Raw genomic sequence first — 25,989 nt, forward strand, 5'->3', positions numbered from 1 at the left:
TCTCACTAACTAACTCTTAACTCAACTCAGGCAGGGAGCTGAGCTCTCCTGCTCTGGTCTGTCTTCCTGTCTAACTAGACTAGAATGCTCCCTAGAACTTTCCCGACCAGGGGTTTTATTACTCCCACTGGTCAGGTGGTGGCTACTCCTCCAATTGCATCCCAGCTTACAGATACAAGATATGAACTACTGTAATTGGTTGCTGGAATTGCATCACATAAAGAATTAACTCCTGCCTTACCAGGCAGACTCTACCGCTGCAGTGTTCCCCTGTGTTATGTAGTGACCTGCTGTGGGGTTGATCAGACGTATTCGCAACAACCCCTCTGCCTTGCATCGGCATCGTTGTTGTACATGACTCACCCAGCCCCCTTGTGCCGGGTACGATGGTGTCGATCATCTCAAATAAAGGACCTCAGCGCTGCCAAGTCTAACTGCCAGTGTCAGCCTATGCATCGGCATAGTTACAATACACTGACATACATTAGTTTGGCAGTGTGTTAACTGAAACAAGTGATTAGAGGTGGACAAAAAAAAGTGAAAAAAAAAGTCAAACACAAAAAAGTCCCCTAAATGCCCCATATAATATAAAACTCCCCAACTGCATAAAGCCAACCCGAGTATAAGCTGAGGTACCTAATTTTAAGGCAAAAAAACTGGGAAAACTTATAAGCGTAGTGTGGGAAATGCATTGGTCACAGCCTCCAGCCAGTATATAGCTATCCATGCCCTCTTATATATAGCCTGCCAGATCCTGCCCCCTCCCCAGTATATAGCCAGCCTCTGCCCCCCCCAGTGTATAGCCTGACAGCCCGTACCCCCCGAGTATATTGTCTGCAAGCCCCTGCCCAAAGGATGCCAGGCCTATATAAAAATTATTAACTCTGTACTCACCTTTCCCAAGCCGCCCCCCCCCCCCCCCCCAGGTCCTCTACTTGCTTACAGTGCTCTGGCTCCATCTTCTGGTTCCAGTACATGGCCAGCAAACACATTATGATGTCAGCCGCTTGCGGACATCACTGTTTGCGCTCCGCCGCTTGTGTCAGCGGCTAACTCCATAATGTAGGTGCCGGCATCGCACAGCGACCAGAAGACGGAGCACTGAAAGCTAGAAGAGGACCTGCAGGGGGCGTCAAGGTGAGGACAGTGTTAATTTTTTTTTATAGACTTGAGTATAAGCTGACAATCTTGTGCTGAAAAACTTGGCTTATACTACTCGTATATATATGGTAAATAAGAAAACTGAAAAAAAATATGATTTTTGTGCATCCAAACAAACAAAATATACCATAAAAAGTAATCAAAAAGTCACATTTACCCCATCACAATACCAATAAAAAGTACAACTCGTCCTGTAAAAAATAAGTCCTTAAACAACTCAATCAACAACAACAAAAAAAAAGTTACGCCTTCAGATGACGGCGATGCAAAATCAAGGAATTTTTCTCTCCAAATGATTTTTTATTCTGTAGAGCAAGTCTAACATAAAAAGCTATTTAAATGGGATATCACCATAAGGCTACATTCACACGATGTATGCCCGCCGTACCGTAGTACGGCGGGCATACATCGGCGCTGCGGAGAGGAGCAGGGGATGAGCGCTGCTCACCCCCGCCCCTCTCCATTGGGAGATACAGAGAACGCCGACATATTCCGTAGAAAGATAGGACATGTCCTATCTTTTCCCGTGCTACGGAGCAGTACGGTGCCGCACGTGTGCTCCCGCACAGGGCCGTGAGCCCATAGGAGTGTATGGGGGACGTATATCGGCCGTGTTTACGTCGGCCATATATACGCCGGACGTATATATATGTCCCCCATACATGTGTGTGAATGTAGCCTAACTGTACTGACTCATGTATAAAACACAAAAAAGTAAAAAAAGACAATGACAGAAAATATTTTTTGGCATCTTCCCCCTTAAAAAAAGCTAATAAAGGTGAAACAACAGTGTATCGCACCCCAAATATATTGTTACTGTACTCCTTGAGGGGTCTTTTGAAAATGGGTCCACTCTTTGTAGGTTTTTTACTGTCCTACTATCTTAGGGGCTAAGCCAATGCGACATAGTACCTGAAATGTGTCCCAGCAAAACTCAACCCTCTAAAAGCCATAGAAGCTCCTTCCTTCCTGAGCCCCATATACACATATAATACATTATTATAGCAAAAAACAATTAGAGTGAATACTAGTCGTCACCAAGTCATCAACAACCTAAAAAGTGCCTGTCGCCCTAAATATTCTCCTTCTCCCTATAAAATGTATTCCAGTCACTCCGTAAACTAAAGACACTTTCTAACATGACTGGCATACACCTTCCTCCTCTCTAGCGTTCGTAAATTGTTATACCGCCTATGGGAAACGACAGAGTTCAGATGACGTCATTACGTCCGCGTTGTCTCCATCTGCGGACTCCATGAGTAGGTCGGAGCGACGGGTGCGTACATCCGGTGGGCGGAGTTACAGGACTGGTCCATATTTTGTCTGCGGTGGGAGCTCCGGGTGTTACTGGCATCATGGCTGCGGATGCTGCCGCCTCCAGTGCGCAGGTGGGAGCCTCTACAGCTAGTGCCGGGTGCAGGCGCTGCACAGTGCTCTGCCTTTATTAGAAGCAGCTATAGAGGAGCCTTGGTGGGGGATGGAGATGCATAGTGGTTATTACTAGTGCACACTGGCTGTCACTTGGTGACTCTGATTGTATGACCGATCATTGCTGGTCGTTGCAGATTTCTCCATTTTCTTCTGCATTACACAGAGAATAGGGGACACCTATGGTGCTGCGACCACTGATCATGACACGGGGGTCCTGTTCACACTAACTGAAGGAGTAGCATGTCCAGCATTTGTCCTCCTGCTACATTCAGTAGTATACAGGTATCGGGAACTGTCTACGAGAGAGCGGAGATATACTGTGTAATACTTGCCAATTTCTGACCTTCTGCCCCATCAATTAGTAAGAACATGACGCCCATTCTCGAGGGCTGCTCTTGTAATAAGTAGAGGGTCAGAAAAGTGTGACCTCCGCCAATTATCTTATCTTCTATATTGAAATCTGGGACAACATCTTTGCCGGATATTCTAACGCAAGACCCAAAAAACCCCATTGTTGTGTAGTGCGTTTTTTTCTTTAGCAAGTTGGGTGTCTTCTGCGCCTTTTTTCAGGGTGCGTTCACACGTTCAGCTTTTCAGATGCAGAAGCCAAAAGCAAAAGAGGATGACGGTGATCGAGAACATATTAGTGAAGCTGCTCCTCTCTTTTTTTTTTTCTCACTTTATTTCTGGTTTGGACATCAAAAACTGCATCTGAAAAACTGAACGTGTGAACGCACCCTCAGGGGCGATCATTATTTATCTCCTATAACGTGGGAGAGGTCGCCCAGCACAATACACCGATAATGAGTGTCCGATGTAGGAGAAAATGTTATGGGAGCATCTGGTTGTAAGCTGGGTTTCGGTGGTTTCTTACGTACATTATCCTACAGTGAGCCTGGCGCGCCACACATTAATGCCATGATGGAGGGGCCTGGAGATGTAAAGAAAAGGCGCCACAGGTTCCCTCACTAGAGTCCGCATCAGTCTCCCAGCGCATTTCACATAGTGAAGATAAGGTCCGTGTTCCTTGTTTCCCTGTTGTTGGACCCTCACCGATCTCATACAGACCATCTGTCCTATAGATAGGTATCAGTATTATTGTACTGGAAAACTCCTATTAAACCCCCACCAAAAAATAGTACACTATACAGTATCTGTGAGGGGGGACATGTGTAACATTGGGTAAAGCTACAGAGTTTTATGGTGTATTTCGCCCATAGCAGATAATCCGACTTATTACAGAGGACAAAGTCTGTGAATGTATCTGTGTTGTGCGATCCATCTTGTTCTTGTCATTACGGAGAGTAATCGACGTCTAATTTGTGTTTTGGAACCGACGCAGATCTCATTGTAGCCATGACCTACAGACCCCACCCACACACAGTGAGAGTTCTGATTACTCCGCCCACACACAGTGATTGACAGTTGGAGTCCTGATTACCTCACCCACACACAGTGAGTGACAGTGAGAGCACTGATTGCCCCGCCCACACACAGTGACTGACAGTGAGAGCCCTGATTACCCCGCCCCCACACAGTGACTGACAGTGAGAGCCCTGATTACCCCGCCCCCACACAGTGACTGACAGTGAGAGCCCTGATTACCCCGCCCCCACACAGTGACTGACAGTGAGAGCCCTGATTACCCTGCCCACACACAGTGATTATCAATGAGGGGGGAGATTTATCATTAGTCCTATGTAGCTTCTTGGCGTATAACTGTCGCAAATTTTTGCACAAACATTGTTTTTGCAGGTTTTTTTATTGAAACGTTTTTGCTCAATTTTGAGTTTGAGGTATCTGAGAATTTCCTGTGCAAAAAAACTGAAATTGAGCAGATGTTAAACGTACGACTGGTACAGTCTATTCGCATAAAGCACACACAGCTGATCACATCAGAAGGAGTATAACACTGCACATACACCGGATGATAAATCCGACTGTTGGAAACCTGCCAGTCTAACACATAGACAACTGCTCAAAATCCTGCCTAGTGATAAATTTCCCCCTGAGAGTCCTAATTTCTCCACCCACATTAATTGAAAGTGAGAGTCCTGATTATTTCCGCCCCCACACACAGTGATTGACAGTCTTAATTACTCCGCCCCCACACACAGTGATTGACAGTCTTAATTACTCCGCCCACACACACAGTGATTGACAGTGAGAGACCTGATTACTCCACCCACACACAGTGATTGATAGTTGAGGGTTCGGATTACTCCTCCCACACACAGTGTTTGACAGTGAAAGTCCTGATGACCCCGCCCACACAAAGTGAGAGTCCTGATGACCCCGCCCACACAAAGTGATTGACTGTGAGAGCCCTGATTACCCCGCCCATACACAGTGATTGACAGTGAGTCCTGATTACCCCATCCACACACAGTGATTGACAGTGAGAGTCCTGATTACTCCGCCTACACACAGCGATTGACAGTGAGTCTTGATTACCTCTCCCACACACCGCGATTAGATACAGCCACATGTGGGAGGCCACAGATGGGGGATATGTGCTGTAACCTTACTGCTTATTTTACAATAGTGATGGACGATCACCACGAGGTGCATTAATGGCCATTGATTTTGTACATTATTCATCGGGCAAATGTTTTCACACATTTTTGTTGCAGCTTTTTAATGTGTTTACCCAGAATGCCTTGCAGTAACGAGAGCGTATGCAAATGTGCTTTGTCGGGGGATTTTTCTCTAGTAATTGTTTCCTCTTTTCAGGCATTAATCAATTACTACTGCCAGGAAAAGTACTTCCATCATGTACAGGCCGCCGCTAATGAGGGGCTCAAGGAGTTTGTTAATGATCCAGTATTCCTCTTTTTCCGGGCCTTTGGGATGTTAATGGAAGGTAAGAGTTTGGAGGTGAGACTAACCCTCCTCAGCGTGCGGCGTATCAGTAATTCTCTCCTGTGTGTATCACAGATCAAGTGTCCGAGTCCATCCGAGAGCTGGAAACGATAAAAGACAAGGCGGACGTCTCCCTGTGTTCCCTAATGGCTCTGATCTATGCGCACAAGAAGAGCTCACAGCCCGGTAAATCTAACCCAAGTTACTGCAGCTATAACTTTTGAGCGTTGGCACCTAGAAACGTAGTTCTGGTGCAATTTTAAAGAGGAAAATCTCTAGTAGAATTTTGCCGGATTCTAGGAGCCACAGATATGACAAATATATAAAAGGTTAAAGCAAATCTACCATCAAAATCAAGCCTGGTAAACCATAATCTACTTATATTTGTCTATAAATCTCATAATCTTTTTATATTTGTTATCCATGGCCCTCTTCCTTCTAAAAGAAACTTTTAAAATTAGCGTTTTGGGGTTGTTAACAGAGCCCCTCCATGTTGCATCTGCTCCTCTGCTCCCTTGACACTTTCTCCTCCATCTGCTTGATGTAATCCCACACACTGGGAGGGGGTAAGTTCCCCTGCACAGTGCAACAGCCTGTAAAGCTGCAGCACAGAGGGGCTCTGGTAATGCTCCTAAGAGCCCTTCTGGCTCATGAACATCATTTTTACCTTTGATTTTATAAAGAAGCAGGCCATTGATAACAAAATAACATGATAACCACAGTTTTGGTGCCTGGATCTATGAGTAAGTGTCCCATGGTAAATTTCCTCTTAAAATTACAATTACAGTTGGGAGTTGTATATCAAAATCTCACTCCTAACATAGAAATACCATCCTATGTGATATTAAAAAGGAGATTCTCCTCTTTAAAATGATATCAGAAGTGTATTTGTAGGTTCCACAGTACAGAAGTTATTGCCTTTTGAAGTGCCCAACCTTCTTTTCCACCCATTAGTAAGAGTTGGACCCGCTTTCTCCAGTTTGTTGATGGTCACATTCTCATGATTGGGCAGGGTCCCAGCAGTTGGACCATCGCTGATCACTCCCTGAGGTGGTACATCCACTTTAAAGAGAACCTGTCAGTTGATCTTTTCCACTAAATCTGCAATCATTGCACAGCAGGGCACAAGTGTTCAAACATATTCTTTATTTTGCTAATCCTTACTTTTATTCCTACATGAGAATCTTTTATTCTTTATCTATACTAAGCATACTTGGCATACTAAATCAGTATGCAGAGGAGCAGGCAGAGAATTCCTGTTACCCCTCCCATCTCCTCCTCCATCCTCTTTTTCTCCCTCCTTTTCCAGCTCCATCACTTTCTGGTCACAGCTACTGAAGTGTGGAGTGAAGCCTGGAGTGTGATGGTTCGGGGTGTCACCTCCTGCTGTGCCTTCTGCCCCTTCTCCTTTCCTCCCCCCTCCCAAACCACCTGACAGAGGGGAGACATCAGGGCATTGAAGGGGGAATGGGTAGCATTTCCTTCCCCTGATAACAAAGTCTGCGGGGTAAGTAAACAGCGCTGTATAGCATCCATACACAATCCATACATTATATTAAAGGGGTTTATATTAGAGAAGATTCTTTTGTTTAATATGACACAAAAAAGTGTGTTTCTAGGTGCCAGGGTTCAGGAGATATAGCCTTTTGAAGTTGGTCACTGTCATGACGTTTATAAACGCCCTTTCTACACGGGGTACGTGCAAATCGGATGTATATAGCCGTATAGTATACTGAGACATATCAATTTTACCAATTATGTGTTAATATGGCACTTTTTTTGTTCAATGATTGTTTCAATAAATTTAATTATGTTCATTTAATCACTAATCTGGAGTAATCTTAACAATTTATCACCAATTGAGATACTCCTATATGTAGCGCCCCACGTTAGCTTCCCCCAATTTTTTCCTCTTTGTACCTCACAGTATATAGCCGTATGGCAGTCGTGAAGGGGTTACTCAAGTTTTTAATAATTTTTTTATTTATATAGCACCTACAGAGTTTGCCAAATTGGTCTCTTTTAATTAAGTATATACTTTGTGTGGGTTAATTTGATTTGTAGGTTCCCTTTAAGGATTTGTGTTCCATATTTAGATCATATACAACTCCTTTAACTATTTTTTTGCCTCTCAAGACATTAACTTGCCTTTAATCTCAATAGACAGAGAAGCCATTCAGGACCTTGAGATGAGGTTGAAAGAGCAACGCAAGACGGCAGGACCTAGAGCCTTATATTACGCCGGGTTGTTCCTTTGGCACGTGGAGCGTCATGATAAAGCTCGGGAATATGTGGATAGGATGATTAAAATATCAAATGGAGACAGAGATGTAAGTAACATACAACTTAACGATGTATACACAATCACCATCAAATTGACCATTCCATTTTAGCTAATAGGGAGTAATCAGTGTCTTCTTAAAGGGAATCTGTCACCAGGGACCTCATTTTCACTAAGGACAGGTTATAGAAGCCCATTACAGCTGCAGTGCACAATATAATTGCACCCTGACAAAATCTTGGGGTAGTCCCAGGGGTTGGGCTTTGTTTTGGATGCATTTCAAAAAACAACATGTGACTTGTCTGTATTACTCACTCCTCAGATCTTAGCCCCCACCTTTGTGCTGATATCAGTAGTAGAGGGAGGAGCTGTACAGGGACACAAAGGTGGGGGCTAAGATCTGAGGAGTGAGTAACACAGACAAGTCACATGTTGTTTTTTGAAATGCATCCGAACCAAAGCCCAAACCCTAGGACTACCCCAGGATTTTGTCAGGGTGCAAGGTAAGTTATAACACACAATTATACTGTAATGCAAATGCATATAAAAGGCAGAGAGGCATTTCTGCACTGCGGGTGTGATGGGCTTTTGTAACCTGTCGTAGGTGAAAATGAGGTCCCTGGTAACAGGTTCCCTTTAAAGGGTTTGTACCAAGTATTATCACTCTCTGCATTTTTGGACTATATTTTCAGTTGTGGAACTGACTTAAAATCTAATTGAAAGTCTGTGGTTTGAACATATCCCAATACCAAGAAGGTTATAGCAGTTGTGCCAAGTGTTATTGCTCTCCCCTGTCCACAGGATAGGGGATAAGAATCTGATATATTTGACGTCTGGGCTTCCCTTGAGAACGAACCTTCACTGATCATAAGAACGTAGGTTCTGTCCTCACTGAGGGCGCAGTCACTGAGGGCGCAGTCACTGAGGGCGATGTCACACGGTGCGTTTTTAAACGCACTGAAAACGCCTGTGTTTTTTGCATGTTTGCCATGCGTTTTGCTGGTTTGAATCTGTTTTTCTTCATATATAGAAGTGGAAGCAGCTGTAAAAATGTTAATACAGGATTCAAACCAGCCAAACACATGGTAAACATGCAAAAATGCACAGGTTTCATTGCGTTTAAAAACGCACCAAGAACGGACAAAGAATGCACCGTGTGACAGCACCCTAATGGAGTAAAGAAGCAGGTGGAGCATGCACACACTGGTGCTGCAGACAATATGCTGTTCTATATCCGAGCAATTTCCATCACTCCTATAGTATTTTGGTGGATCTGTGATCTGTGGGGACCCCCCTAATCAGATTCTATCTTGTGGATAGCAGATAACAGCAATACTTCATACTCCCCCTTTAACCTTCTTGGTATTATAGTATGCTCATATTACAGTCCTGTGATCAATTGTATTTAAGGTGGTTGCCCAACTCAAAGTGTGATCCAAGAATTGCCCTCCTGAGCCTCGTGGGTTACTGATGCTCTTCGGTGCACAGGAAAGCTGTGTTACATGAGGCAGCTACTTACCGCGGCTTCAGAGCTGATTATATCACTGCATTGCCATCAAGATAGGTCATTCATCTGAGTTTTTTGTTTAAAGGGCATCTACAAACAGGATGAAGGACTGTATGCAAATGAACCTGAAGGGCTCCAGGCTCCATAGGCATTAATGGAGCCTGGAGCCCCTCAGGCTCATTTGCATGCAGTCTTTCATCCTGGTTGTAGATGCCCTTTAAACACAAAGCTATTATCTCTGCCTCCCATACACATCACAGCTGAATGGAGAGTTTGCAGAGTATATACACTTGGCTATATTCACCTCTGCCATAGACATAGCTGCTCATGTGAGACAAACTCCCTGCTCGGGCATTTATTGGAAAGGGATCAGTGGACCCTGATTCCTGAGATAGGTGCAGGTCACAGAGGTGGGATAAGTCATAAATATAGGCACATCCTGAGCAGATTTTCCACTACAAATGAACCATACTCAGCCATTGAGTTATAAGCAAACTCCCCAATAGGGGGCACTAAAGAGGCAGCTCATCCATTTCTCTTTACATTTATAGGAAAATGGAATTAATGAAAAACATTGTTAATCTTGTGTTTGACATTGCAAGTTATTTTCCCAGCACTCATTCAGTAAGGTATTCACACGGGGGATGGAAACCCAGAGAAATGTCAGATTGTAATGACTCTCTGCGCCAGGATCCAATTAGTTGTGAACAAATTGTTGCCGGATAGACGCCTTGTTGTATTGTCTGCTGAGGGGAAATGATATCACCGGCTCTGGTCTTGCAGGGATTGGTTTTGAAAGGTTGGCTGGATCTGACCTGCGGGAGGGAAGCGTACGCTAAGAAGGCGCTCAAGTACTTAGAGGAAGGACTGCGCGAGGACATGGACGTGTCCGCCATGATGGGAAAGGTGAGATCCTCACAAGTGCTGGTAAATGGTTTCTAATTGATGCGGTTTTACTTTTGATCCTTAAAATTGATGAATCATTTTTGTATGAGTGACCTCGGGTAAGAACGAAAACAAACTTATACTTACCTCTTACTTAACCTCTGGCCCAACGCGGGGCCTTCATCCACCATTGCATACAGGACCTCAGTGCTAATGCTGCATCAACAGCCATAGCTGCTTCAGCTTCATATAGGTTCGCCTGCGGTAATCTCACACAATTGGAGGGGGAAGTGCTCCTGCACTGTGTAACAGCCTGTATATCAGGAACATGGAAGGGCTCAGGTAACATCCCCCGTAGTCTTTCTGGCTTATTTTAAGAAGTTGGCATAGTTTTAAAAGTTTATTTTAGGAAGGAGGCTATGCATAACAAACATGAGAAGATTATCACTGTCATGATGTTGGGATTTATGAGTAAGTGTCCCTGGTTTATCATGCTTGGGTTTGATGGTAGATTTCCTTTAAACTCACGGCCCGTGGGACAATAGTTTGCGTCTCCTACCTCCCTTCAGGCACTGGGACATATTATAATGTTCTGGAGTTGTGAGCGGTGTATGGAGAGAGCTCACAGGCGGAGCTCTCTCCATAAACAGAGTATGTCAGCTGTATAATACAGCTGACACCCACCTGTTGCTGCCTAACTTACCATTTCATGGGCGCCGCCATCTTGGATGGCCGATCGCTGCCCATGTGACTTCATCGGAGGGTGGTCGATTGGTTGCCATGGCAGCCTATAGTCTCATTGAGACTAGTAGGCTTGCCGTGTGTAATGAGCTCTAATAGCCAGCAGATGACAGGCTATTAGAGATCAGGAGTAAAATTGCTATATACTGCAATACAGTAGTATTTCAGTACATAGTATTAGCAATCAGGCTCAGAAGAGTTAAAGAACCCTGGAGGGTCTGAAATAATGGTTAAAAAATATATTTGAATTTTTTTTTTTAAAAAGTAAAAGTTTAAATCACTCCCCTTTCCCTAGATCGCATCAAAAAATAAACAGTAAAAATAATAAATATGATAGGCATCGCCGTGTCCCAAAATGCCTGTTCTATCAAAATATCCAAAGCCTTGAACACAAGGAAAATAGCGCCCAAATGTTCAAAACGCCACTTTTCCCCCATTTTTCCATCTGTGAATATTTGAATAACAAATGATCAAACAGTCATATAGGTCCCAGGTTGATATAACTTAAATTGCCACCACGTACCGCAAATACTGACACCTTAGGGTACATTCAGACGGCCGTTTATGGGGACGTATACATTTATGTTCCCATAGATGGCAATAGCGGTCCAGCGGCGGTACGGTGAAACACATGTGGCACCGTTCCTCGCCGTACATGGGGAAAAGATAGAGCCTGCTTTATCTTCCCCCGTGTGTGCGGCTGTGCACAACTTTTCTCAATGAAGCGGGGGAAGGGTCATCTCCTCTCCAGCGCACAAGATATGTTTCTGAATCAGTGTAGCTGCAGCATTTTCAAGGTATGTTTGATTCACAGTGCATAAAAACAAATGGTAGATTTCCTTTAAAGGGGTTGTACCACGTTATCCCATATCCACAGGATAGAGGATAAGAAGCTGATCAATGAGGATCTGACTGCTGTGTCCTTCTTCCATCACAAGACCCCAGTGGGGGTCCCATTCTCATTAGTGGGTGAAGCGGTAGGTCATGATGTGTCTTGTTGTTCCTTCGATACAATGGGAGTCCGGGGTCTGAAATTGCTATTGCAGAGATTGAACTCCTATTCACTGTCTGTGAGAGTGCCAGAGATAACTGAACGCTGTGTTCTGCAATTTCAGACACTCCAATTGTATTAACTGGAAGGACAGGACACATCTTGACCTACCACTCCACCCGTTGATGAGTACAGGACTCCCATTCCTCTGAAAGCTGGGGGTCCTGTTCTCATGATCAGTGGGAGTCCCAGCAGCCCGACCCTCACTGATCTGCTTATTATTATTATTACAACTTACTAATTTTGTCCACTCCTTTTACGCGTTGTGTTCAGATCTCCACCACAATCATTACAATATTATATAGACACCTCCCGCTCCATAGATCATTTATGTTTGTCTTCCAGGCTCACTATTACGAGTTGCGGCAGAATTTTTCCGGAGCCTTGGAAGCTGTGAATAAGATCCTTGCCAGCCATCCAGGCTTCACCCCGGCTCTCATTAAGAAGATGAAGCTACAACTCGCCCTGCAGGATTGGGAACAGACGGTGGAGACGGCGCTAAGGTGCAGTATGCCGCGTTCACACTAGCAGCGTGTCAGGTAGTCTGTGTGGGCTGCTGCTAGAACCAATTATGGGACTAAATGTCGCCTTCAGAGAAGGAGCTGACAATCTGATGTAGATGAAACGTCTTGTAGGAAGCCCTGTAGATATGGGAGGTAGAGACACTGAAATATCACTCTCTATTATTCTCTCTCCTTAACCCCATAATCCCCAGCTCCGTTATTTTCTATTATTCATCATTTATTCTTACTTTGTAAATTTAAATTAAGATATTCAGACGTCTTCACCTGCTGAGCTACAGTCACTTACAGTCTTACTGTAGTCTCCGTTGTAGAGGGTCGCCACGTAGTAGCTACTGCAATGGCTTGTATATTATTTTATGATTTGTTTTTACTTTTATATGGTTTTTTTTCACATTCTATTTTTTGGGGATTACAATATTGATTGTCTGCCCTTATGAAACGTTATCGATATGAGATCAGTTTGAAGAGTCTGCAGAATTAGGACAGGGCTAGCGGACTATTTACGCCCCGCTTAGCATAGCGCTGTGCACTGTATAGTGGCTATACTTGGTATTGCACTTCAGCCTTATTCACTTGAGCTGCAAAGAGGTCATGTGACTGATGGATATGAAAGACCTCATTGATTGGTGGTGATGACGGGTATTGGACTCATAGGTTTAATATTGATGGCCCAGCGTTGGAATAAGTCAAAGTAGTTGAGGCCCTTTAAAGGGGTTGTCACAATTTTTATTGTTATTCTCTATCCAGAGGATAGGAGAGGACCGTGGTGGCAACACTATGGCATGGGTGCCCAAGGTGGCACTCAGAGCCCTTTATGTGTGCACCTAGGCCATTGCTCCATAATGCACCTGATGGGACTCTAGGCCTCTTCCTGCAGTCCCAGGAAGCTCAGGACACGCCATTTTCAGTACTGTCTTCAAGGGACACATCCTGGCCTAACTGACACTGCAGGAGGAACAACTAGATGTAGAGAGGACTGGATTAACATAGATGCTCCTGCTCTTGGCTTCACAATTCTACCTGATTAGGGGAACACTACAGTGATAATCTAAACGACTCCTCCGTCTTTCAACTGTATTGATGTCAGGACACCAAAGCGATCAAAAGATGTGGCAGAGCAGTTAACAAGTTATTGTTGTTTTGTCGATTGTAATTTGGGCACTCCAAATTTTTTGGATCTGGGGACCGGCTGCACCTGAATTTTTTTTCCGAGGGCGGGTAATACTCTACTATGGTCATTGCAAATAGTCCATATCTAAATGCAATGTCCCCAGCAGTGCTCCTCCTAATGGAACATCCACCACTGTGCTTCCCCCAACCCAATGAAATGTTCCCAGCAGAAGCCCCTCCATCCAATGAAATTTACCCAACAGTGCCCTACCCAAAGAAATGTCCACAGCGGAGGTCCCCTAAAAATAATAAGTCGGAGACGCGCTCTAAAAGGATTGTCATTACTGGGATAGGGGATAACAATCTGATTGGTGGGGTCTGACTATTCTGACCCCCATCAATCATGAGAATAGACCCCTACGATCAAATTTATATCTACAGGAGAACACTTTAAAAAAAAAAAACATCCTCCTATGATGACGCCAGGGGTACCTAACAATCCTGTGATTGTTTATTCACTACAGAAAACTCATGGGTCGAAATGACAGAATCTGTTAGAAATAGTTTCTGTCTTGTCCTGGGTGGGGGGGCTCTGTGCAAGAATTAAAACTGGGGTGTTATATGTCAGCCACTGAAAGTCGTTGAGTTGTGTTTTTCATAGTTGCTTGGCCATACTTGTCCACTAGGTGGCAGCGATCTGTTGCTGCAGATCAGATACAGACGTACATGTTATTTGCACTCGCCCTTTCTATCCGGAGAAATGGAAACGCACAAATAGAAAGGTCTAAAGTCTCGGCGTATAAATATACTCTATACCATTATGCACACTTATATATATATATATACTTAGCTGATGATGTCTCCATGTTGCTGACGTGAAACATTTTGGTGCAAGTAATAACGTTTCTTACACAAAATAAAGCGATGGTATAGAATTGTTTTAGGACAACCCAGAAGTAAATAATAGGATTTTCCTACCATTAGTATCCTCCTACATAAGACTAGTTGGCAGTTCAGTCACTATGACAGATGTAGCAGTGTTAAGGATGAGTCAATATGAATCTCATTACACGGACCCAGATTTTAGACCTCTCCGGCAGAAATCAGGTTTACCCTTTACTTAGTTTTGTCACACAATCTGCTGTGTTGGGGGTGGATCAGACGCTAAAGTTGGGGCTTACTGTGATTTATCAGACGCCCACATATTAATCTTATACAATATGTCACGGAAAGATCAAGTGAAGTAATGTAATACTATTTCTACTCGGCAGGATACATACAGAGATAAATGTTATATTATCTGCAGGCAGACTGTGACCTGCCCCCAAACATAACACACTGGAAGAGCCCGCCCCCCAACACAACACACCGGAAGAGCCCGCCCCCCAACACAACACACCGGAAGAGCCCGCCCCCCAACACAACACACCGGAAGAGCCCGCCCCCCAACACAACACACCGGAAGAGCCCGCCCCCCAACACAACACACCGGAAGAGCCCGCCCCCCAACACAACACACCGGAAGAGCCCGCCCCCCAACACAACACACCGGAAGAGCCCGTCCCCAACACAACACACCGGAAGAGCCCATCCCCAACACAACACACCGGAAGAGCCCGTCCCCCAACACAACACACCGGAAGAGCCCGTCCCCCAACACAACACACCGGAAGAGCCCGTCCCCAACACAACACACCGGAAGAGCCCGCCCCCCAACACAACACACCGGAAGAGCCCGCCCCCCAAGAAACACATCGGGAGAGCCCGCTCCCAAGAAACATATCGGGAGAGCCCACCCCGCAAAAAACACATCGGGAGAGCCCGCCCCCCAAAAAACACACCGGAAAAGCCAGCCCCCAAAAAAACACATCGGGAGAGAGTCGGATAACCACCGGTCCTAAGGACAGGGCATCTAGTTACTTATCCTGTGAATTATTTGGGAGTGTAAAAAAATCTATTTTTCCTCTAGGTTACTACAGAAGGAGAGTCATAACCTGGAGGCCATCAGGATGCTGGGGATTCATTACCTGTGCAGAGAAGGAAATATTCATGAGGTAAGAGGAGCCGCTGGTCCAATTCCATTACACAGATTGACATTCAGTACTGGGGACCAGGATCTTGCTGTATAGGCAACAGCCTATCCCCAAAAGGTAACCCCCCCCCCTCACCCCACCCCAGCGTCATTTTATGGAATGAGCCTCAAAGGTTGATCCCACACCTTGCTGTAGACCTCATGGGATCACAGTCTTCATAGAGATCCCACCAAAAGGGTATATGGCCAATATCTATATGCCAGTTATGGAATAGCAGATACTTTTCTGGGATTGGGGAAGCAAGGCGCACCTGAGTCTCCTCGGTCTATTCTGGAGGCCTCGGATGAGGAGATATGAGGAGCATAGTAGGTGGGTCATTTTCAGTCTTAAAATATACTGGAGATTAGATTGGGTTTGATGGCACCCGAATCGTAGTCCTATGACCTCCTATTGACAAGTTTGAATTTACGTGGTTCAAACCTCGGATAAGGAGGTGTACTTGCACCCACCTAGGGGGCAGTGTGTCTACACCATTCATAGAAGCAAATGGGCCCATTGGCCATCGTTCTTTTCCTGGTGGCAGTACTATGACACTAAGACAACAACAAAAGGCAGGAAGAATCTTTAGATATTGGCCATCCTCCCCATTGGTGCAGCACACGGTAACTGACTTTCACTTGATTGCGAATACTTGTTGTACTCCACTTAGGACGTGTACTCTGTCAACTGTGCATATATAGTTTTTTCTAGTGTATATAAATTTAAAAAATTAGAATACTACGTATAGAAAAACTGGGTAAAAAAAACCTTATTTTCACACACCAATAATCAAAAGGTAAAGGGAACCTATCATCAGAAATTTGCCTAATAAACCACTGCCAGTATGTCCAGAAAATTTTGAAGTTAGATGTAAGTAATATGTATAAAGTCAAGGAGATGGAGAATTTAACATGGAAGTCAAGCTTTCCCTGCCTCTGAACACCTCCTATCATGTGATTGACATCATGTACCAGACTTCAGGAGATCTGATCAATGATCAGATTACAGTAAAGTGGGTGTTCTTATTCAGGAAAAGCTTGACTTCAGTGTTAAACTCTCCGCCTCCTTGACTTCATAAAACCAATTTACATCTAACTGATTTTTTGGATGATGCCACCACAATGGACCATGAAAGAAACATCATCTAGAAACTTCTCAGCTGCTTGATAACATACTGCTGGTGGTTTGTTAGAGCAATATCAGCTTCCCTTTAATATGTATTCCAAAACAACAGAGCAGGAATAAAACACTAGCAACAGTCCCTAAATTGCCAAAATATATAAATTTTAACCTGCCCATTAGAGATGAGCGAGCACTAAAATGCTCGGGTGCTCGTTATTCGAGACGAACTTTTCCTGATGCTCGAGTGCTCGTCTCGAATAACGAGCCCCATTGAAGTCAATGGGAGACCCGAGCATTTTTCAATGGAAACATCTGCAATCTATTCTTCACTGTTCCGCGCGTATATTATCTCCCGACAAGTTAGCAGATGTGAAAAACAGTGAAGAATAGAATAAAAACAGTGAACACAGGATCATTTAAGTGAAAAACGCAGTGAAGAATAGATTACAGATGTTCGGCACATCTGCTTACTTGTCGGGGTGATACGCTGTCCCGGGATCGCTCCTCTTCTTCCACTGAAGTCTCCCCGATCTCTCTGCCCTTCCCAATGTCTCTGTGCCCGCCACTGCCCCGGTGTCTCCGTGCCCGCCGCTCCCCCGCTGTCTCCGTGCCCGCCGCTCCCCCGCTGTCTCCGTGCCCGCCGCTGCCCCGGTGTCTCCGTGCCCGCCGCTGCCCCGGTGTCTCCGTGCCCGCCGCTGCCCCGGTGTCTCCGTGCCCGCCACTGCCCCGCTGTCTCCGTGCCCGCCGCTCCCCCGCTGTCTCCGTGCCCGCCGCTCCCCCGCTGTCTCCGTGCCCGCCGCTGCCCCGGTGTCTCCGTGCCTGCCGCTGCCCCGCTGTCTCCGTGCCTGCCGCTGCCCCGGTGTCTCCGTGCCTGCTGCTGCCCCGCTGTCTCCGTGCCTGCCGCTGCCCCGCTGTCTCCGTGCCTGCCGCTGCCCCGGTGTCTCCGTGCCTGCCGCTGCCCCGCTGTCTCCGTGCCTGCCGCTGCCCCGGTGTCTCCGTGCCTGCCGCTGCCCCGGTGTCTCCGTGCCTGCCGCTGCCCCGGTGTCTCCGTGCCTGCCGCTGCCCCGCTGTCTCCGTGCCTGCCGCTGCCCGATGTCTCCTTGCCTGCCGCTGCCCTGCTGTCTCCGTGCCTGCCGCTGCCCTGCTGTCTCCGTGCCTGCCGCTGCCCCGCTGTCTCCGTGCCTGCCGCTGCCCCGCTGTCTCCCTGCCTGCCGCTGCCCCGCTATCTCCGTGCCCGCCGCTGCCCCGATGTCTCCGTGCCCGCCGCTGCCTGTGCTGCTCCCCGGTGTCTCTGTGCTGCTCCCTGGTGTCTCTGTCCTGCTCACCGTGTTCTTCAATGTGTTCTTCACATACTATTTTGTTCGCACCATTCCGCCGTATCTTCCGACAAGTAAGCAGATGTGCCGAACATCTGTAATCTATTCTTCACTGTCTTTTTCACTTAAATGATCCTGTGTTCACTGTTTTTATTCTATTCTTCATTGTTCTTCACTGTTTTTTTTTTAATTAAATGCTCGATCTCGAGCAGGGGAAATACTCGTCCGAGCAATGAGCCGTTTCGAGTACCTTAATACTCGAACGAGCATCAAGCTCGGACGAGTATACTCGCTCATCTCTACTGCCCATTTTTTATCTTGATCCACAAAACCCCTTGTGGCTCTGTTATATATTCGCTACCTGGGTTGACTTCTGGACCAATATAATTTTGATACAGACCAGGCTTCTAGCTGGCTTATAACCATAGTTTGCGGCAGAACCTCTGTGTTGAAAAGGCTTTGTTTCACAAGGGAAAGGGGATTGTTAGCCCGTCAGGATTGTGGGTGAGTGTATCTGTGGTCGTGTGGACAACTCCATCTCATTTCTTGGGCCTTCCGGGACCGTGTGTTAGTGAAAATCAATATCTGCTGTTTACTCCCAAGGTGTCTCTAACGTCACAGCATGTAAATTACTGTGCCTAATATTCTGTGTTCTCTCCAGGCGACGACTAAACTGGGAGATTTGATCAACGCTCTGGACCGGTTTGAGCCGCAGAACGCTCACCTGTATTATAGCATGTCCTTAGCCTTCAGCAGGATGGTAAGTGCTGGACTATGAGATAGATATCGTTTTATTGATTTTCTATTATCATACTGTGATTTAAAAAATAGCAATTAACCACATTTTATAATGAAAATGTTTTTTTTTTTTTACCTAATCCCACCATCCACTGCTCAGCCTGAGGGGGAAAAAACAAAGGGGCCACCAGGTGCCTTTACCCGACAACCATATCCTTATATTAAAATTTGTTGTTATTATATTTGTTATTCAGGGCCTCCTTCCATCTAAAATCAACTTTTAAAATCATGTGAATGAGCGAGAAGTGCTATGCGGGGGAACATCACCATAATCCTCCCATGCTGTGTCATCACAGGCTGTTACACTGTCTCTCCCTCCGCCTCTGCTCCTTCAGCACTTCCCTCCTCCCCTCTGCCTGATGTAATCTCACGACACAGTGGGAGGGGGGAGTGGAGTGCCCATGCTCATTGTAACATCCTGTGAAGCTAAAACACGGATGATTTTAGAAGGAAGGAGGCCATGGATGACAAATATAAGAAGATTACCACAGTCACGGTGCCTGGATCTATTAGTAATGTCCCTGGTTTATCATGATGGATTTTAATGGTAGATTTCCTTTAATGAAGGAAGGACTTGACAAAACATGAATCTTGAGAATATTTGTGAATATAAGTCCTGTCTATTTTCTGCCCTAGTGTGAACGTAACCAACTGATCCTTCAGCAGACCCAAACCTTGGTGGAACGTGCAGTGAATTTGGCTCCTCACGATGCCACCATTGCCACAGAGCTTGGCTATCAACTTGTCCTACAAGGCCGCCTCAAGGAAGCCCTAAAGTGGTACAAGGCAGCAATGACTCTCGATGAGTCTAGCGTCTCCGCTCTAACTGGTGAGAAGTTATATTGTACTTAGTAGGGGTTATTTTTGTATTACACCTATTTATACACTTTTAATGGATCTACAATTATTTTCTGAAGAGACATATATGGTTAACATTAGGCCAGACTTTTTCCCATGAGGGGCATTTATGACTTATCCACAGGATTGTGGGATTGGCACTGATCACTGGCCACTGGGGTCCTGAGACCCCCATTCTTTTTTTTTGCGTTGATGATTTTAAGCCATTTCCAGTCTTCAGCGGCTACATAGACCCGGGATGGAGCAGTACACGTGTACTCCATTCAAACTCCTTTTCACTGAGTCTGTGGTAAGGAACAGGGACCGGACCTTCATTCTCGTGATCACGGTGTCCCAATGTTGGGGCTCTTAGTGCTCAGAAACTTCTAATTTAAAGGGGTTGGCCACTTTACCTCATGTTTAGTGTAATGTGTGTGTAAGTGTGGGGGACAGGATATTAGGTAATTTACCAATATACATATATTAATAGTTCTGCTCTGCTTTCTTGATATGTAAAGTGAAGCCTCCGGTCTTTTACCTCATCAGTCAGACATTTCTGACCATAAAATGGCCACAGATGGAGGGTCATGTGATCTTATCTCCCCACGAGTAATCACCCTGCCAGGACCTTATGATAGCATTCAGATAAACCTTAATGGCCGCACCCTTCATCTGCAGCCATATTATGGACAGGAATCTCTGGCTGAAGAGAAATAGACAGGAGGCTTCACTTTACATATGAAGAAATCGGAGCAGAACTATTACTAGATGTTTATTGGAAAATTACCTATAATCCCACCCCCTACACTTACACACACATTACACAAAACATGAGGTAAAGTGGCCAACCGCTTTAACCCCTTACTGACATTTGACGTAATAGTAAGTCACAGGGGGAGGTGACTTGCTGAAATGTGCCGTACTATTACGTCAGGCTTCTGGCACCGGCTCCCGAACGGATATTACGTACATATATTGTAATTTTCCTGGAACGTTTTAGAAACCGGACACTCCAGCAAGTGAAGACAATGGAGGCTTTTAGGGGAGGATGCGGGGGAGATTTTCCAGTTCTTGCAGCTTCGGGCTCTTGAATGAGGAGCAGTGGGTTACGGAAAGATGTGATTTGAAGGAACAAAACCTGCACAGCAGCTGATAAATGCCAAGATTTCTTATAGCAGTTTTTACCAAAATGAGAACATTTTTAACATATCCACAGAATATAATAGCTGAGACAGTAAAGCTTTTGCTTATTTCAAGCAGTCCCATACACGGTGAATGGAGCAGCACACGTCCGGTCCAGTAAGAGAGCTTTGGATCACTCAAAGAACTCAAGGCCGCCGTACTATTGATTAAAAGAAACCTGTCTCCAGATTTTATCCTTAACTATTAGTCCCTATTAGTCTTTCCTAAATTCCCTCTTTTATGTGAACTCTTCCCTGTTTACCTATAAAAAAAAAATCTCCCCCAAACTCAGACAGATATGTTCACATGAGATGAGTCAAGTTTAGTGGTTGTAGGTGGAGTGTCAATTCAGAAGCCGCTATCTTCTGTTCTATAGCAACTAGAAACAAGTATGGTTCTGTGCGCTAAAGAACGAATCATATAGGAAGTTAAGAAAATAGGTAGGAACTGCATCTTTATCTGCAGCTCACATTTTTAACTACCGTATTTTCCGGACTATAAGGCGCACTTAAAAGCCTTGGATTTCCTTGGAAATCCAAAGTGCGCCTTATAGTCCGGTGCGCCCTATATGAGGGCAGCGGACCCTACTTACATAGGTCCCCGCTACCGGAGACAGCAGATCTCCAGCGGGAACTGCAGACCACGCGGCACGAACAACTTCTGCCGCGTGGTCTGCAGTTCCCGCTGGAGATCTGCTGTCTCCGGTAGCGGGGATCTATGTAAGTATTCTATTCTCCACCTCCCCCTCACCTTCCCCGCGTTCCGCGTCTCTTCTCGGCGTCGCGTCCCGTCGCGTTCCGTCGGGTCTCCGCTCCGCCCCCGACCCTGCGCCTTATAGTCCGATGCGCCTTATATATGGAATTATTACATATATAAGGCGCATCGGACTGTTGCGCCTTATATTCCGGTGCGCCTAATGGCCCGGAAAATACGGTATATCTTTAGTTGCCTGTAACTCCGGTTCTGTAGCTCACAAAGCCATAAGCCTTATGTGATTTTAAAGATTCTATTCTTATCTATTCTTATATGACACAAAAAGCATGTTTATAGGTGCTACAGAACCAAAGTTAGGGGCTTCTGACACTACCTAAGAAACCACTAAACTTGACGCATCTCTTTGATAAAACAAAAAAACTTGCCTCCTTTTTTTTTTATATAGGTAAACAGGTGAGATTTCACATAAAAGGGGGACTTCTAGAAAGATCATTTAATTCCCTATCTGAGGGGGATAGTAGTTCAGTGGGATAAAACCTGGTGACTCTAAGTTGTGCATATTCACCAAATCTGAAATGAGATTAGTCTTTCCAAACACAGGGAAGAGCAATCGTTGTTGGGGGGTCCAGAGGTTGGACCCCCTCCCCATTCATAAAGTTTTATCAGTAAGGAGATGGTCTTTCCATTTTAATACGTTAATAGAGAAAGCAAAATTGATCCTTGACGGAATTGATCCTATAAGATGGGACATTTTGTAATTAATCTTGTGATATTTTGTAGGTATTATCCGATGTCAGATCCTAGAGGGACAACTACAAGATGCTGATCAGCAGCTGGAATTTTTGATGGAGATTCAACAGTCCATTGGGAAATCCGGGGTGAGTTAGAAGAGACTACAATACAAAGTGTAATGTGTGGGGTTAAAATCTGTACCAGTGTTTATAACACTGCTATACAGACGTCATCATATCTCATATAGTGGTGGTATATTGCTTGGATATGTCATCACTTTATAATCCATTGGGATAGTTGAGAGGTGCACGAATCATAAAGTGGTAACACATACTTGTGGTATGCCGTCACATTATGAGATGTTTAAGGAAATCTACCATGAAATTCCATCATGATAGACCAGGGGCATTACTCATAGATCCATGGAACCGTGACTGTGGTAATCTTCTTATATTTGTTATCCATGGCCTCCTTCCTTCTAAAATCAACTTTTAACATTATGCTAATGATCCTAAGGGGCTACTCTAGCCTTTCTGTGATCTGGCTTTACGGCCTGTTACAATGTCTAGTACATGAGCGCTTCCTCTCAGGGGGGAGGGTGAGACAGTGTAACAACCTGTAACACCAGATCACAGAGGGGCTGGGATAGCCCCTCAGGATCATTAGCATAATTATAAAAGTTGATTTTGGTGCCCCTGGTTTTAGAGACTTCTATACTTTGCACCAAAATTTGGGCAAAATGTTCTAACACTTTATTGTATGGTAAGCCATGTCTAAGTGTGGAGCACATTATGTACACTTGGTATAACAAAAGCAAGCAAGCTAGAAAATAACTTCTTTATCATAGAACTACAAACTGTTCTGTATCTGTAGGGGTCCAAATGACCGATCCATTCTTTCCCTTTCCAGGAGTTATCCTACCTGCAGGCCATTTTGGCGATGAAGAAGCAAAAGAAACAAGACGAAGTTATCCATTTGTTAAATGACGTCCTGGACAATCACTTCTCTGCCTTACAAGGATTGCCTCTCGGGATCCACTACTTTGAGTTGTTAAACCCAGATTTTTTACTTGAAATTATTAGGGAATATTTAAACTTTTGCCCCAACCAGGTAAAGTATTGCAAAATTTTTGTCTGTGGAAATGTGACCCTAATAGAGTGTGGATATATACTGCATGTCATACACTATGTTATCTAAATTTATACAAATCGGTCTATGTTTTTTGCTGGATGCTTCTACAATTTGTATGGGAAATAGTTGCATTGATGTGTACCAGCCCAACGAAGGCCAAAAGAGCACTAATATTTTCATAAGATATAACTGAAAAAAGCTGACCATTTGACAAAGCACGATAAACCAGGGACATTTACTCATAGATCCAGACACCATGACTGTGGTAATCTTCTTATATTTGTGGACGGAAGAGAGAAGAGAGAGAGAGCGGGGGCGCTCGATGTGTAGGATTTCTCAGTTATTAGTAGGTGGGTGTAGATGCTAAATGTGCACTCACCTTTTGGTGTTGCGCTAATGGCACAACTCATATGTCACATTTTAGATGGAGATATGGAACTGGATGCAGCCTTCCAGGAGTCGCTTCGGTCAGGGTGCCGATAGTAATAATGGTGCAGGATGGTCTCTATTGCTAGAGGCCCTTTGGACTCCTATTCGGTCTTAGAGGAAAAACCCGGCGCAATTCGTTCCAGAAAGTGGAGATTTTATTTATCCAGTGTAAAAAACTTAAAATATATATATAAAAAATATATTAAAAAGCAAGACGCGTTTCGGATCCGGACTGGATCCTTCTTCAGTTGCATTGGATATGTACATGTCGGGAGTTCTATATATACATAACTTTTTTGGCGCGTTCGCGGTAACGAGACCGGGAAGCGTCATGCAGGATAGTTAATGGATGACAGATCTAATCGATAATTAGACAGACAGATCTAAACAAGAACCCCACTGCACCCCCTGGTCGCCCCATAGTGTCCAATGTTCAAAGCCTCACAAGTAATCTATCACACTATATAGATTAGTTTCTCCAACCTTTTGTCACAAATCTGCCCAGCTATATAAAAGACTCAGGGGATCTTATCCAAAAACTACAGAAATTAACATGGCATAATAATTATTGGTTTGTCACTATGGATGTCACAGCCCTATATAGCAATATTGATCATCTTATTGGATTGACATGTGTAGAATTAACCCTTGAAAAGGACACATGTATAAAAGAAGAACAAAGAATATTCCTATTGGAATGTCTACAGTTCATACTTCAAAATAATTATTTTGTATATGGTGACTCAGTCTACCATCAGAGTAAAGGTACTGCTATGGGGACCAGAGTGGCTCCCTCATATGCAAATATCTTTATGGGGATCTTCGAGGAACTCTACATCACCCCTGAAGAGCTCCACAAAGGACATCTAGTCACCTATTTCAGATTCCTAGACGATCTGTTTATGATCTGGAAAGGAGACAAAGTAACACTGGAAAACTACTTCGAGGAAATTAACAAAAATGAATGGGGCATAAAACTCACCCTCAATGTCCAAAAAGAGGTAATTGAATTTTTAGACTTAATCATCAAACATAACGAAAACAAATTCATCACTGAAACATACTTTAAAACGGTGGACACCAACAGCTACCTTAATTTTAAGAGCAATCACCACAAGAAATGGCTAAATAATATACCCTATAGCCAATTTCTAAGAATTAGGAAAAACTGTTTCAATGATACCACTTTCAAGAAACAAGCAAAAATCATAGAGATGAGATTTATCGAAAAAGGCTATCCGAGAGAACTAATAAAAGACGCCATAAACCGAGCCAGTCAATATTCACAAGCAGAATGCCTAAAACCCCCCGGAAAAGACAAAAAGAAAGAGAACAGGAAGAACAAGAACAGTGACTCAGCGATCCGTTTCATCACGACATATAAGAAAAAAATCACAAAGAGATAGAAGCGGTTTTAAAAAAACATTGGCGTATTTTACGCAATGATCCATACTTACAAAAGAACATCTCTGAAAAACCAATATTTACATACAGGAGAGCCATAACACTAAAGCAAAAACTGGCTCCCAGTATACCAAAACAATTGAAAAAACAAACTCATACGGATAACTCAGTGAAAAAAGTCATGAAACGCAATAGTAAGAATTGCCAATGTTGTAAGGTTATCAATCACGGCACTTCTACGTTCGGTTCTAGCAATTCCGAAGAAAAATTCTGCATTAAAACCAGTATGACTTGCCAATCTCGCTATGTCATTTACTTAATTGAGTGCCAGTGTGGATTACAGTATGTGGGAAGAACCACTCAACCCCTTCACTGTCGCCTTAATCAACACAGGTTCAACATCCAACACAAAAACAATAAACACAGTTTATCTAGACATATGGAAATCAAACACAAAAATGACATTAAGTACAACATCACCCCAATTGACCACATTAATAAAGAAACTTCAAATAGATTTGAAGTTCTTAAACGCAAGGAAATTTATTGGATGTTCAAACTTAAGACACTAAAGCCACTAGGCTTAAATGAGGTTTCCGAAACAATCTTGACATAAAAACACACTTAATTCATATACCCATTAAAGTAAAGTTTATACTTACCTGTAAAATTAAGCATCTCTAATCCACACGCACCAAA

At 44.3% G+C, this 25,989-nt stretch overlaps 1 protein-coding gene across 3 annotated transcripts in view; it reads left to right on the plus strand.

Annotated features, from left to right (window-relative positions):
* The first annotated feature begins 2,424 nt into the window (after nucleotides 1–2,424).
* Nucleotides 2,425–25,989, plus strand: part of TTC21B (tetratricopeptide repeat domain 21B) — a 54,729-nt gene continuing 31,164 nt past the window's right edge. For 2 of the 3 annotated variants that reach the window (XM_072121829.1, XM_072121830.1), the window contains exons 1-11: nucleotides 2,425–2,549; nucleotides 5,326–5,455; nucleotides 5,530–5,640; nucleotides 7,618–7,784; nucleotides 10,026–10,148; nucleotides 12,265–12,422; nucleotides 15,523–15,607; nucleotides 18,725–18,823; nucleotides 19,498–19,690; nucleotides 22,375–22,472; nucleotides 23,236–23,436. In XM_072121829.1, the coding sequence (XP_071977930.1) occupies nucleotides 2,517–2,549; nucleotides 5,326–5,455; nucleotides 5,530–5,640; nucleotides 7,618–7,784; nucleotides 10,026–10,148; nucleotides 12,265–12,422; nucleotides 15,523–15,607; nucleotides 18,725–18,823; nucleotides 19,498–19,690; nucleotides 22,375–22,472; nucleotides 23,236–23,436 (1,398 nt within the window). In that variant the 5' untranslated portion in view covers nucleotides 2,425–2,516. Of the gene's footprint in view, nucleotides 2,550–5,325; nucleotides 5,456–5,529; nucleotides 5,641–6,812; nucleotides 6,962–7,617; nucleotides 7,785–10,025; nucleotides 10,149–12,264; nucleotides 12,423–15,522; nucleotides 15,608–18,724; nucleotides 18,824–19,497; nucleotides 19,691–22,374; nucleotides 22,473–23,235; nucleotides 23,437–25,989 lie in introns of those variants that run through there. The other variant, XM_072121831.1, reaches the window with a different exon arrangement.

This window comes from Engystomops pustulosus, chromosome 8 (genome assembly GCF_040894005.1).
Source record: "Engystomops pustulosus chromosome 8, aEngPut4.maternal, whole genome shotgun sequence".
NCBI classification, from domain to species: domain Eukaryota; kingdom Metazoa; phylum Chordata; class Amphibia; order Anura; family Leptodactylidae; genus Engystomops; species Engystomops pustulosus.